Raw genomic sequence first — 14,515 nt, 5'->3', positions numbered from 1 at the left:
CACTAAGTATCATCGTGATATAATATAATATATAAGCAAACTATATTAAAAATAGCAAAATACTAGTTTAAAGATAGAAAAATAGTTTTTAAGTAGAACTAATTATTAAAATGTGTAAAAGTATAAGTTTCGGATTCGCATATTTTAAACATAACGCGCTTGAGTATAATATTAAGAGGACGCTACACCCGCATGTGTTGTCTTCGTCTTAATAATATTATAATAAGTGTTGAAATGTAAAACATTGCAAAAACTGTTTTGCGCAGGAAAGAACCACTCAAGTTATAATTCAAGCTAAGCAACCAAATTTTCACACTCTAAAAAGGAGAATATTATAAGTGCAACGTTGTTTTTATTTTTTCAATATCAAAACTAAAAAAAAAAAATCAAAAATAAAGTTTTTCTTATTCATGATATCGAAAAATTAAAAGCAATGTTGCACAGTAAATATTTACTTCTTTATGATGTGAAAATTTTGTTGCTTAGCATGGATTACACTATTACAGCTTGAGTGGTTCTTTACCGCACAAAACAATTTTCACAATGATTTACATTTGTATGACGGAAATAACACATGCGAGTGTAGCGTCCTCTTAAGAATATCGTTGATCCCCCCCACCCCCACACCTGATTAATAATGATATGGTTATATAAATACTATATTATAAAATATTTTAGTATTATATACTCTACAGAGGCTGACAAACTCACACAATAATTCACAATATTATTGTTTCTATGTCTATATATTTTAATAATTATACAATGATTGAATGATTTATCATCGAATTCATATTGAACACGGATCAATGTCAGTTTAAAATCATAACAGCCACACATGAACACGTTACTACATTTTGTGTTTTGTTTATACTTTATACATTATTATTCAATATTATTATCGATTAGCTATGTTTGTATATTGACTATCTTAAACGCCGTATTTTGAGTGGGTATTATAGGAGAGGAGAGCTGGCACTTTTTTAGAATCGAACGATTTATTATGTATGTACCTAATATGTTATGTATACCTACCTAGTAATAGTAGTAGTATATATATTTGGCTATTTTAAATAATAATAATTGCATTAACATTTTTCGAGAAAATAAATGCATAAGGAAGTTAGTGTGTGTATATTACATTATTAACACTACTCATAGGCTATAGGTATTTATAATAAATGCCGGTCGTGCTATGATTTTCAGGGCCCTTTGTAATTTGTAAAATCAAGGCTCCTTTAGTGCCGGATACATCACCGGTGCAATCATTGCATTGCTCAGGTCCTCGATACATAACAAGTTTGGGGCATCCAAAAATAATGAATATTTAAACATTATAAACTAAACTCTAAAGTACCTAGTAAAATATATGCAGCATGTTGTTTTTTAATAGGTAGTGTTTTTATATAAATAACGATAAATCAATTTTTGGTCTACCAAAATGCATGAAAATTTAATATCTACTACCTACAATGTTTTTCATAAGTTTTTTGTTTTTTTAATACAGCAATTTAAAATACTAAAGATAGGTACATCGGTACATGGTTTCGCCTGTATAGGGAAATCTCCACTCTAAATAACTAAAATAAACCACACTGACTGAATTATTATTATAAGTTTACTTTATCTGTTATCATCACATAATTTACTGTATTTACTATTATAAATCATGTCAATACCAAAAGGAATTTTCTGTATACATAATATCTAAAATATATATATATTAATTAGGTAGGAATATAAAACAAATTTTATTTAAATATCTACTAAAACATAATTTCATATCTGTTAATATTGTTTTATAAATAATTATATAATAACAAAATACATCCTTTAAATTTGGATACAATATTATTATCTATCATATAGGTTTATTTTGACATTTGATAGAAACACATGTGTAGATAAAAGTTTCGCAATTCAATTCTTTTAACACATATTATTCTCAATCGGGGATATAGAATATAGAAATGCAAATGTTTACTTTTTTATTAGTTTGAGACTTTGAGTGGATCTTAGATAATTTTTACAAGTTATAGACAATAGGCATGATATTTTAACAACGAACCATTTGTGACACGTCATTCATTTTAAGGGCATATAAACCAATAAATTATTTGGGGAGGCGGCGCATTTTATCATCCGCGGCTTATCGTGTGAACATTGTCTGTGCACTAGAGCACTCCTAGCTATGGGCTATGATTAATGATATAATATTACGAATTACGATGACTATGTAGTACATTTGTACCAATAATTAAATCATACAATTAATATTATAAGTTTAATATAATATAATATTAAATACCTACGTCTTGATGTACATACAAATATACAATATCTTGTTAAGCTATGCAAGTATATGCAACAAAACCGGACCGATATCATTTTTTATTTGTTAGCGCTTTTGCAGCTTCCAAAACAACATTGTCACTCGTCACCAGCCAACAGGGATATTTTTAATATTTTATCCCCCAAAAATTAAATACACTACAAATACAACTAAAAAAAAAATTAATAAGTAGGTAGATGCTCGTCTGGTCTTATGCAGTGTATATTATACGACGAGTTAAATATAATATGCAAAATATACTTTTATTATAGACCACGATTAAAGATGTCTTTAATTGTGTTATAGACGCAAAGATTCCATTTTTAGTGGGCGCATCTAAAAATAGACGCTGCTGCTGCGATGTCTGGTGCAACGTGTAGATGGCGATCGAACGTTATCGACCAACCGGTGGTGGTGTTAAGGGAGGTTCGAAATACCGTTAACCTAAGGAAATTAGAAAGGTGGCGTTTGCCAGTCGCCACTGACTAGCAAGCTTTGACGAGAATATAGATAGTAGTGGCCCTTAAGCCCTTAACCAATACAATCAGGCAATTACATCAACAGCTGGCTTGAGTGCCTGTCAACCGTGTATCCATATATTATTGAGTCACCGAATCTTCCGAAAGCCACCTTACTACAATTTTTCTCACGCGTCAACGGCAAAATGTGCCCCGCGTGCGCCATATATTCAGCTGCTGTGCTCGCTCACGGGACCCAAGAGGCCAAGACGCCAAGACGCATTCGAATTCGTTTGCGGGACCCTCCGGCAACTATGTTCGGTTCACACATTACACACGATTAAATTCAGACATTTTTTTCACTTGCTATCTGCCACACACCTCCCTTAGTGTTGATTGCAATTATAATTTAAATATTTTTTCAAAACGCAAACCGACACCGGTGAATAGTGATGAGTGATAACCTCAACACTTCGAGTACTCCCTCGACTTGGTCTTCTAAAATATTTCGCGATGTTAGCGATTCAATGTTGACAGTTTTTGAAAATTCTAACAATTTGATTTTGCGCCAGATCCCCCAACCACTGCTCTCACAGGGAACAAAAACTTATTATTCGGAGAGCGCGCTCAAAAATGATATCGTCGGCACTGGGCTCGGCGTCCACAACACATCGATGAGTGTCTATACTCTATAATAATATTATGTATGTGTTTAGAGGATCGTGACGGGTGTCATGTTCGCGGTTTAGTAGTATCGAAGGTGTACGAGTGTTGGCGTGTGGCTCCAAGCCGTGTGTGAACGAGCGAGAGAGCGTACAGTGCTAGACTAGAGTAAGAGAGAAAGCGCAAGCGCCGCCACCACCGTCAACACCACCACTACCAAACTACTACTACTACTACTATTATTACTACTCATACTACTAGTACTACTAGTACTACTACTACTACTACTACTACTACTGCCACCAGCGGCGGCGGCAACGGTAGAAGGCAGAAGCACAAGTAGTAGCGAGCGGCGGCGGTAGTGTGTTTTTCTCGTGAATGTATGCGCGCGCTTGTGTTAATTGTGTAAGTGTGAGTGTGAGATACGAGAGTGTGCGAGCAGAGCAGCAGCTACCACCGTTGCGTGTGTGTGTGTGTGTGTGTGGGTGTGTGAGTGCGAACGGTGATATATAGATAACAGCACCGCGCGCGCGTTTTTGGGCACTACGCGCCACTTTGCCACCCGTCCACCATTCTCGAGCACCGTGTGCCACCGCTACCGCCCCACCACCAACAGTACTGTCAAACACATACACAGTACACACACACACACACACACACACACTCTCTCCACGGCCCGTGTGTATCGTCCGCCACCACCACTGCCCGTCACCGCTGCCGCCGCATATAGTGGTGTCGTCGTCGCCGCCGCCGCCGCTGCCGCCGCCGCAGCCGCCGTCGTCGTTGTCACCGCCGCCGCCGCCGCCGCCGCCGCTGCCGTCGTCGTCGTCGTCGTCGTCGTCGTCGCCGTCGCCGTCGCCGTCGCCGTCGTCGCCCCGTCGTTATTGTTTTCGTGGTGGTGCGAACGAGTAACAACAATAACAATAAAACCGGTATCGCCTCTAAACGAGCCGTAGCCTAGTGCTGGCCTCCGCCCCGCCGTCGCCGCCGCCGCCGCAGCAGCAGCAGCAGCCGCAGCCGCCCTCCCGCCGGAAAGCCACTAAAATAGGCTGGCCTAATGTTATGGGGTGTTTTGGAAGCGCCGCGGCCAAGACGGACCACGACGATGCGAAAAAGGGCAAGGAGACGAACAAAAAGATAAACCAGCAGCTGCAAAAGGACAAACAGGTGTACAGGGCCACACACAGGTTACTGTTGTTGGGTGAGTGAGAGCGAATTTATTTATTTTTTAAATTTTTCCCGTCTTAAATTTCACTTCTGTCGGTTATACGCCGCTCGTCCGGCATGTCGCCGCGCCCCCTCCTTCTTACGATCGACAACCATAACCACCCTTCAATTCTGGTTTTTGGTGGGTGCTTGCCAAGTACAAATGCCACAGCCCTACAAAAGTCTCATTAGAATTTGGACATCCCCAAATTTTGGAGGAATCATCAGGCGATTGTTTGGTATTGGACTCAGCACAGCGCAATTACTACTATTGCCCCCCTAAATGTTTGCTCAATGTATCGATCGACTTATAAGTCTTAAGATATCAGTGATTTCTGTGTGTTGTCTTATTGGTCTTCTGCATGAATCTTAATCCCTACAAAACCTTACTGCTTTCAATAATGAAAGTTATACAAATTCAATGCATTATCATTCTTGTTGATAATGGATTTTGAGTGGTCTCTAAGTCTCTCTCTGGAGTTCTATTTTATGCTTTCTTACAATTTTCAAATTGTTTGTGATTTAATTACCATGTTATATATGTTTTTGCAAGTGATGTTTATTCATAACCTTGTTTATAACATAGAATTTTGTATTTTGAGTTTAATTGAAAAATGCTTTGCACTTAAAATATATTCATGAAAGATTAGGTCGTAGATATCAGTAGTCCATCTGTACAACATATGTAAAAGTTAGATAACTTCATAATTATTGTAATAGGAAATTATTTTTTATTACCTACATATTATATGATAATGTGATCAATATTTGTATTTTGGATACTCAATTCAAACTATAAATCATAAATGTATCAATTTATATGGATTATTGAGTAGTTGATTAGCTAGGTATACTCTTAAATTATTGGTGTCCTTGAAAGTAGTTAGAACTAAAAGATATAGTTATTGATAGTAATCTCAATCTGTCATGATACTCATATTTGTCTACAAGTATCAGTCATCAGTATACCTGTTTTATTTTCAATTTTTTCTATTATACCTATATATATATATATATAGGTACATTTTTTTTAACCGATTACAATATTTACATGTGACAGACGACATTGTAACTATGTTAATAAACTAAACATGATAGTGTATAATATAATCGATTAAAAATATAAACTTGAATACATGCCAAATGTTGTGTCTTGGTTAGTTTTAAATTTATATTTTTCTCATAACATCTACCAGAAAAATACAGAATTCTATGCAAATTTATATAAAAATGTTCTAAGCGTAACATTACATTTATTTTGATGTCTTTACATTTTTTTTTTTTACATCAAACATTCTCTGAAAATGTGTATGTTGGCACTATTAACAGATTGTCTTGTTATACATCAATATTTATTCATATGAATGTGTCTTTTTTTCTAAAGAATACTTATACCTATTATACCTGGATAGGTGATGTAGGTACCTGCCCAAAAAGAGTTTAGGTATGGGTAACAATAACATAAGTTTTAATGAATTATAGAAATACTAATGCTCAGAATAGTTAAATAGATTTTTCAAATAAAGAGAATTCCTTTCAAAGCTTTAACACTGATTCCTAATTGACAAAAGTATTATTGTCACGTCCTACAATAATGAGAATATTTTGTTTTCAAAAATATTCCATTATTTCAGTAGTATCACTATCCATAGTAATTGAAAAATTGTAAAATACTGAAATACTGAAATAACAAAATAAAATAGTTGAATGAAACAATGGTATTTAGTACTCAACAAAATTTATGTCAATGGATATCCTTGGGGTACTACCAAGATAAATTGCATTTATATTTAGACAAATAAAACTAAAAATTACAATCACTATCAAAATTTAAGCTAGTGTATTTACAAAATTTAATAAAAAAATGTTTCAAATTTTCTTAGGAGCTGGAGAATCTGGTAAAAGCACAATTGTTAAACAAATGCGAATATTGCACGTAAATGGATTTAGTGAAGAGTATGTATATTCATATTACTTTTTGAATTTCAAATTAATATAAATAAATTTTATAGAGAAAAAAAACAAAAAATTGAAGATATTAAAAAAAACATTAGAGATGCCATATTGGTAAGTTTTCCTTATAATTTAATAGTTTTGTTATTAAATGTTATATATATATATATATATATTTATTTTTAGACAATTACAGGTGCCATGAGCACACTCACCCCACCAGTACAATTAGAACACCCAGAAAATCAGTTTAGGGTTGATTATATGCAAGATGTCGCTTCCCAACATAACTTTGAATATACAACGGTGAGTTATAGTTCTAATAGTTTGTGGAAAATAACTTATATTATTGTTATTTTTTTAGGAGTTTTATGAACACACAGAAATACTGTGGAAAGATAGAGGTGTACAGTCTTGTTTTGATAGATCTAATGAATATCAACTCATTGACTGTGCTAAATAGTAAGTATTTTACTTCAATATTTTCAAAAAGTAACCTTAAGGTACCTATGTTATTTATTTAAAAAAAATGCCTATATAATCAAAGAAAGACTTCAAAAACATAATATATATATATGTTCAGTATTTGTTTCACGTAGCACAAAGTAGTGTCTTCTGTCATTTAAAATAAGACATAATATTTAAATTTTAAATTTTCTATTTGGTTATTTTTTTTATTTTTTTTTTTGTTTAGTTGTAAGACAGTTGACACTAACTAAATTATTTGTTTTACATACAATATATAGTCATTTTTAAGTAGTATGTTAGCATTTATGAAAGTTTAAATTTAATATTTTTTAAATATAAATCTATTTCAAACATGTGTATTCTGTTTGATTATGATTTATTGATTATTAGTTATTAGTTATTACTGTTATTAGTGCTTATTATACAACCTAAAGTGTATTATTTCTTGTATTAATATAGTATTATTATTATATTTATTTTAAATTAGAAACAGAATAAATAATCTTTCTTTGTATGGTTATTAAATATTTATTTATTTATTTATTTCAGTTTTCTCGATCAAGTACACATTATCAAGCAAGTAAATTATACCCCTTCAGAACAAGTAATTAAATACAATATTTTTACTTAGTTATGTTATAAAAATATCTACTAAATCTTACGTATTCTATATTTTACTAAATATTAATTTGTGGTCAGTTAATGGCATTGGTAAAATATAGCCTACCAGGTAATTTGTCTAGTTTAAAATTGTGTTAAATTAATCAATTTAAATATTTTAGGATTGTGATTTTATAACTTTTAATGTGGCGGTACCAACATTGATTTACACTTATAATTTTCATCTTATGAGATTGAATTAATTTTGTCTAACAACTTAACAATCTCAAAAAACAATGTACTTAAAGAGGATGCCATACCACGCATGTGTTGCTTTCGTCTTACAAGTGTGTAACAGCTAATTTAAGCTCAGACGATCACATTTAGCTCTGTCAGCTTAAAGATTAAAGTTAAATACAATTTAAAAATAGAACATTATCTGTTTTTGTATATAGGGATTTTATGGTTGTTCATTTTTGTGCGTTATAACCATTTTTAATTTACGCTATATTATACATACAAAACTTGCTAAAAAAATTAAAGTATCTTAAAATCCCAATGAACAAACTCGGATAATATACTTACCTTTGAATTTTATAAAAGGTCCATTCACTCTAATTTTTAAACTAATGGAGTTAAATATAATCTACTAAACGTAATGTAATTTGTTATGTTATACTCTTGTAAGACAGAGACAACATATTCTGGTATGGCGTCTTCTTAATAATATTTAATATTATATAATATAGTGTTTAGTTTTACAACCTAAAGATATTTTTATCAATAACAACTACTTTATCGCATATAGTTTTGTTTAGACTATTGTAACTATAAGAAATAATTATTTCAGTATAATAATAATTCAAAGTAAATAGACTACTTAATAACTTCTTGATATGCCAAATACTTAATCGTTGCTAAATAAATGTTTATGTTGTAAAGTATTTGAGTAAAAATTTATAAAAAAGTATTCAAATACTTTTTTTTGTATCAGATACTATTTTAAATACAACTTTGAATCGATTATTTTAAATGTTTTGTACAGTTTTAAATAAAAATTTAATCTGCTTTTATGAACTAAAAACAAAATTTTTTCATTAGTTACGCATAATATGGGGTAAACAATTATATTGATATCTATAATTGTTGTTTTAGATACTCAAAAACTTACAAAAATAATAAGAAACTATAAAATGTCTATTTATGAGTTGATGTGTTATTTGAAGCTACTAAAACAGGCAAATATTAACTTATATTTTTAATTATTCTCATGATACAGAATAAAAAATATGCCCAGAGTAATAAATTTCCCTATGTAATTTATGATAAGTTTATTATAACAATAGTATTGTTTTAATTTAGTTTAATCCATGTTTCAATTACTCTTATGAAGGTGGTATTTGGATAACTTTTTTAAAAACAGAGTTGTTAAGTTGTTACTAAAATAATTTTAAGAACAATTCCTTACAAAATTATATTTTAATTTTATTAAAAAGCAGATAATCAATTAAATATCAACTTGAATATAGTATGTTCTATATATTTTTCAAATTTGTTATTATATTTTAATAAATAAATTATTTTTAGGACATACTTAGGTGCCGTGTTTTAACTTCTGGTATATTTGAAACACGATTTCAAGTTGAAAAAGTTAATTTTCAGTAAGTATTATCTTTGAAATTATTCCATCACAGTAATAGTTACTTTTAAAATGTATTTTATTTTTCAGTATGTTTGATGTGGGAGGCCAAAGAGATGAAAGGCGTAAGTGGATACAGTGCTTTAATGATGTCACTGCCATCATATTTGTGACTGCTTGTAGTAGTTATAATATGGTTCTTAGGGAAGATCCCACTCAAAATCGACTCCGTGAGTCATTAGACTTGTTCAGAAGCATATGGAACAACAGGTATTTAGTTTTTTTAATTTTATTTCTATTGAGTTCTACATCTTATTTTATTTTTTAAAAGATGGTTGAGAACGATATCAGTTATATTGTTTCTGAATAAACAAGACTTACTAGCAGAAAAAATCAAGGCTGGCAAATCTCGACTAGAAGATTATTTTGCCGAATTCACCCGTTACCAAACGCCAATGGATGCTACTCCTGATCCGGGAGAAGATCCTCCAGTTATTCGCGCCAAATATTTTATCCGAGATGAGTTCCTTGTATGTTATTTGTATCAATTATATTGTTTATTTTTATGGTAGAACAATAAGTAATACTATTTATATTATGTATTTTTTAACTGGTTTATAGCGCATCAGTACTGCCAGTGGCGAGGGTAAACATTACTGTTATCCACATTTCACCTGTGCTGTTGACACTGAGAACATCAGACGTGTGTTCAATGACTGTCGCGACATCATACAGAGGATGCACCTGCGCCAGTACGAGTTGCTATGATCTCTCCCTTACCCACTCACATATACATACACAGGTCTCTTAATTATTCTGCAGCAATTTTGAGTAAGTAATTTAATTGTTTTAAGATACCATTTATTTGGGTTCTCAAATATCTCTTTATTGAATATAATATTCATTATTAATTTTTTTTTATTATTAATAACTTTATGTTTGAAAATTAGTTACCAACCAGTTTTTTTTTATTAGATACCAACTTTTCTTAATTTAACAATGTTTTTTTTTATTTTGTTCAATTACTATGATGAATACAATTTATTTATTTAGTTATAAATTATGATTTTAAAATAAATTATTACTGCTCTGTACAAATACTTATTCATAGTTTATATAGAAATTTTGATTTTTAAAATCATTATTTGTAGTAATATAAATTAATTTTCTCTTTGGTCAATAAATTTCTTATACATCAATTTTTTTTTTCAGTATTAATTGTGCTGAGTTATAAATCACTTTTTATTTTTAATGAAAAAGTAAATTTTAAAATCCTCAAAATATGAATATCTTATGTATTTTATTTTTATTGCTTTTTTTTGCATTTTTCTAAGTTAAACTATTCAAATCTTTAATTATTTATGACATACCAAAGACTATTAGAAAATAAATTTATTATTGTTATATTTGTTAATAAATATCTTGTTTGATTTATTATTTCATGTAAATTATTATGTGTTTTTATTTAATTTTATAAAAGGTATACACATTTATCCAGTAAAAATATTAAGAATATAATAGTTTTATTCTCCATCAAAATTTGTTTATTGGAAAGTAAGACTTCATACAACTAAACATGAAAAATAAACTACCTAAATTAACAATTTTTTTTAAATAAATTAAAATAATCATACATTTTTTATGTTTAAAAATAAATTACTACAAATTATATTGTATTAGTTACTATATACTTGTGTTTTTGATAATAATATACAAAATACAATGATATAAAAATGTGTATCACATAATTTATGCTTATAAATTTTAATTTATCTACTGACTATAATAAGGAGACTTAATATAGAAAGCCCCCCCCCCACTTAAAAAAATATCTTAAAAAAGTATTTACTAACCAGAGGAATGTAGTTGTAGTTAGTTTGTTGTTACTCCAATGAAGGTAGTATAAGAAATATTTGGAAAATGTAATATATTCTGATCAATGACTCATTAAAAATTGTATTGCTTATCAAATTATCCATTCGTACATAAAATGTATCAATTTATCACAGTATAACCATGTTATATAAATATTTGCTAGTGTCTACAGGGTTTAACAGTATTATAATTTAAAAAATTATTAATTATTCACTGTATGCAAATGTAAAAATGCATAATTTCATAAGCTTTAAGTTTATAATGGATCATGGTTCAAAATAATTCATATATTTTCCAAAAACCATAAACAATTCTTATATTGCAATGAGTTGAAGTAAATACTGATATGACTTCAGCGTTAAATTAATAAAATATCAATAACCCCATTAAAATATTTAAAAAAATAAATAAATAAATAAATAATATTTAAAATAAAATGTATCAATTAATTCCTTTTAAATTATCTCTGCTAAAAGACTATTGTGATGTTTTGTTACATTAATTTTTGTTTGTGTCTATTGTTAGTCTTATATTTTATTATTAATATCAGTTATTAATACAACTTTAACTGGTTTGCAACCTACCTTATCTAACAATTTGATTTTTTCAATTTTATGTTGTGACTATCATCAAATAATTTCTTCAAATTTGAGTTGGTAAATAATGTGTAGAAATTAAAATTATGTATTACTAAAATCTATCATAAATATGGAAAGATAAAAATATAATTCATAAAATATAAAACATAGTTTTTGAAAATTAATTCATATTTTTTCTTAATTCAATTTCAGAATCACAGGTTATCAAATACAAAATCATTTCAACAAACCTAAACATTTCAGTAGTATGTAAATAAGATTGATTCCTTGTGGTGAGCGTTCTTTTACAAGCAGCCAAATAAGGTTTTTGCAAAAAGAATACATATCTAGATATTAGGACCTTTGAAGATGTATAGGTACCTATGTTTGCCTAGTCACAGTTTTAGATAATTTATTAGCAGAAGTAGTTAAAAAAAATTAACAATTAAACTTAAATCCTATACAATTATAAAACATTTAATTTAATTTTTGTTTCATTATGTTGTTCAATGCCTAGTACAATGGATATTATAAAATATATTCACCAATAAATACATTTGTTTTTTTTTTTTGCTTTTAAAATTGGTGATAAATTTTCTAACATAGTAATATTATAGTATGTAAAATTACATTGTCAATGGTTATATTATTGTTAACTATTATTTACCAGGTACTATAATGTCCTAACCTAATGATTATATTATTTGTATTAAAACTGATACCTAGTTCAAGCCTGTTAACTACAGTTGAATGCCCAAATTCAATGATGTAAATAATTGTATGCATTAATATAACTTTTTTTAACTATAAAATATTTGCAACGTTCCATTACAAAAAAAAAAAAAATCGCACAATTGAAAGTATATATTTATTATTTAAATATATATAAATTAATTTTTAATATTACCGTTATGAATGTTATACCAGTAAATCCAATGGTAAAATTTCCAAATCTTATGTAATTACGTGTATAGACAAATATAACTAATTATTATATTATGTTTGTAACTTACTAGTTTCTTTAAATAATGTATTATTTGTTTCTTGTTATAAGTTTTATTTATAAGTTATAATATATTTTTTGCTCTGGGATAATATATGCATTTTTAAAAGAACAACAATTTGTTAACATAACAGAAAAGCATTATTAAGAGTTGGAATACAAATTTCCTGTGCTTATTATCAATATTAATTGTGCAACATGAACATGTATCAATATTTTGTTTATATTTATTTATTGATTTGTATTTAATTTTCTTTTTGTTTGGTGCTGCTTGCTTATACTTCCTTCCTCTCTCCATTCTCCATTATTATCAATTCTTGTTAAACTAAAATAAAAACATGTACAATTATTAAATCTAGGTTTTGATTTTTATTTTTCATAAGTTAACCAGTGTTTTTTTCTTCAGAGGGTGATATTAAAACTAGGATTTTTTTAATGTTGTTTATTTACATTATTATTATTTTTTTTTTTTGTATATATATATTTAGTGTGAGGGTCTGCCAATATAAACATCATCGTGCAAGTGTCAGTTGAAACCATTATTGTATAATTAGTCGTTCTTTTCATTATGTTATATTATGTATGTATGTATGAATATAAACATATATATTACATACACTATGCATAATAGTAATGTATAACCTAAAAAAAAAAATGTAATACATTATAATTAAATATTACTACTTTGTTGAGTTTTTATACATAAAAAAATGTGTTTATTATACATACAATTATGTATTGCTTTATGTTTATACCTATTTTCTTTATTATTTGTAACTTATAGTTGAATTGTTTTTCTTTTATTTTCTTTTTGTGTTTATTTTATTGTTTCAATTACTTATTATTTAAATTAACTTAAGAAAATAAGTTTTTAAAAAATAGTAGTTTCTGGAATTTAGGAAAAATGTTGTTAATTTTTTTTTTATTCTATGATTTATTTAATTGTTGAAAATAATATTGTACATTTTAATTGCGTATGAGTAATAACTTTGTACAAAAGAAAAAATTAGCGCAATAAATAATATTACAATATATATATACATATTATATATTATATATATATGATATAATATGTATATATAATATATTTATTTTATTATTGTTTTTTTTCCATTGGTATCGACGTTGCTGTTTTAAATAGCTAATTGTAATTTTACCATTAAAATAATAAAATAAAAATTTAATTTACCTTCTATGTATCCTTAAATAATTTAAATATTTAACTGATTAATAATTATATTTTATAGTTAAGCAATAATATAAATATTTTATAAAAAAAAAAGGGTTGGTAGATACTTGTTTGTTATTCCGCAGCTCTAGTCCAGTGGTCAGACCACTATCCGTTAGTAGTATTCAAATATTTGATACAACATTTTAAAACTTATGAATGATATATTTCTGAGATTTTAGCGAGTCTGTTATGCAATTTATTTATAGAAAAGAGTAAAGATACTACCTAATTAAAACATTAAATTGTTGTTAATATAATATGTGACTCTATGTTGTCGCCACCATGACTAAAGATTAAATAAATTTAATATTGGAATTTCAGATACCTTCCAAAAACTAATAATCCAAATTAAAAATTGACCTAACAAATAGTTTCTCCAATTCTACAACTCAAAACTACAGTGTTAATAATTATGAAAGAAAATTATTACCTATGTATACTGGTAGGCAGTAGCGCTTGCAGTATTATACAATTAGCCACTAAAATTGGATTTATATTTCACAATGCCA

The 14,515-nt window shown here is 28.5% G+C and overlaps 1 protein-coding gene across 2 annotated transcripts; it reads left to right on the top strand.

Annotated features, from left to right (window-relative positions):
• The first annotated feature begins 4,238 nt into the window (after positions 1 to 4,238).
• On the top strand, positions 4,239 to 13,970 carry Galphas (G protein alpha s subunit). 2 transcript variants are annotated; one of them, XM_015515755.2, is made up of 11 exons: positions 4,239 to 4,654; positions 6,543 to 6,615; positions 6,672 to 6,726; positions 6,799 to 6,918; positions 6,977 to 7,074; positions 7,630 to 7,684; positions 9,268 to 9,341; positions 9,410 to 9,589; positions 9,651 to 9,849; positions 9,941 to 10,150; positions 13,264 to 13,970. In XM_015515755.2, the coding sequence occupies exons 1-10, from the start codon at positions 4,516 to 4,518 to the stop codon at positions 10,085 to 10,087; spliced, it is 1,140 nt and encodes a 379-aa protein (XP_015371241.1). In that variant the 5' UTR covers positions 4,239 to 4,515; the 3' UTR covers positions 10,088 to 10,150; positions 13,264 to 13,970. The 2 variants fall into 2 exon arrangements, with proteins under 2 accessions (XP_015371241.1, XP_015371240.1); XM_015515754.2 differs by having other exon boundaries at positions 4,241 to 4,654; positions 11,986 to 13,970.
• The last annotated feature ends 545 nt before the right edge of the window (positions 13,971 to 14,515 follow it).

Source organism: Diuraphis noxia, unplaced genomic scaffold, assembly GCF_037042655.1.
Source record: "Diuraphis noxia isolate RWA-SAM2 unplaced genomic scaffold, SU_Dnox_SAM2 contig0004, whole genome shotgun sequence".
Classification (NCBI taxonomy): Eukaryota; Metazoa; Arthropoda; class Insecta; order Hemiptera; family Aphididae; genus Diuraphis; species Diuraphis noxia.
Note: the sequence above shows the minus strand (reverse complement) of the source record. Positions and strands in the feature narration are given on the sequence as shown.

What these genes read in the sequence shown, in the direction of transcription:
- Galphas (XM_015515755.2), top strand. Translation starts at nt 4,516, where the DNA reads ATGGGGTGTTTTGGAAGCGCCGCGGCCAAGACGGACCACGACGATGCG. An exon ending in GTTGAAAAAGTTAATTTTCA is followed by an intron (nt 9,342 to 9,409) that starts GTAAGTATTATC and finishes TTTATTTTTCAG; the next exon opens with TATGTTTGATGTGGGAGGCC. An exon ending in AGAAGCATATGGAACAACAG is followed by an intron (nt 9,590 to 9,650) that starts GTATTTAGTTTT and finishes ATTTTTTAAAAG; the next exon opens with ATGGTTGAGAACGATATCAG.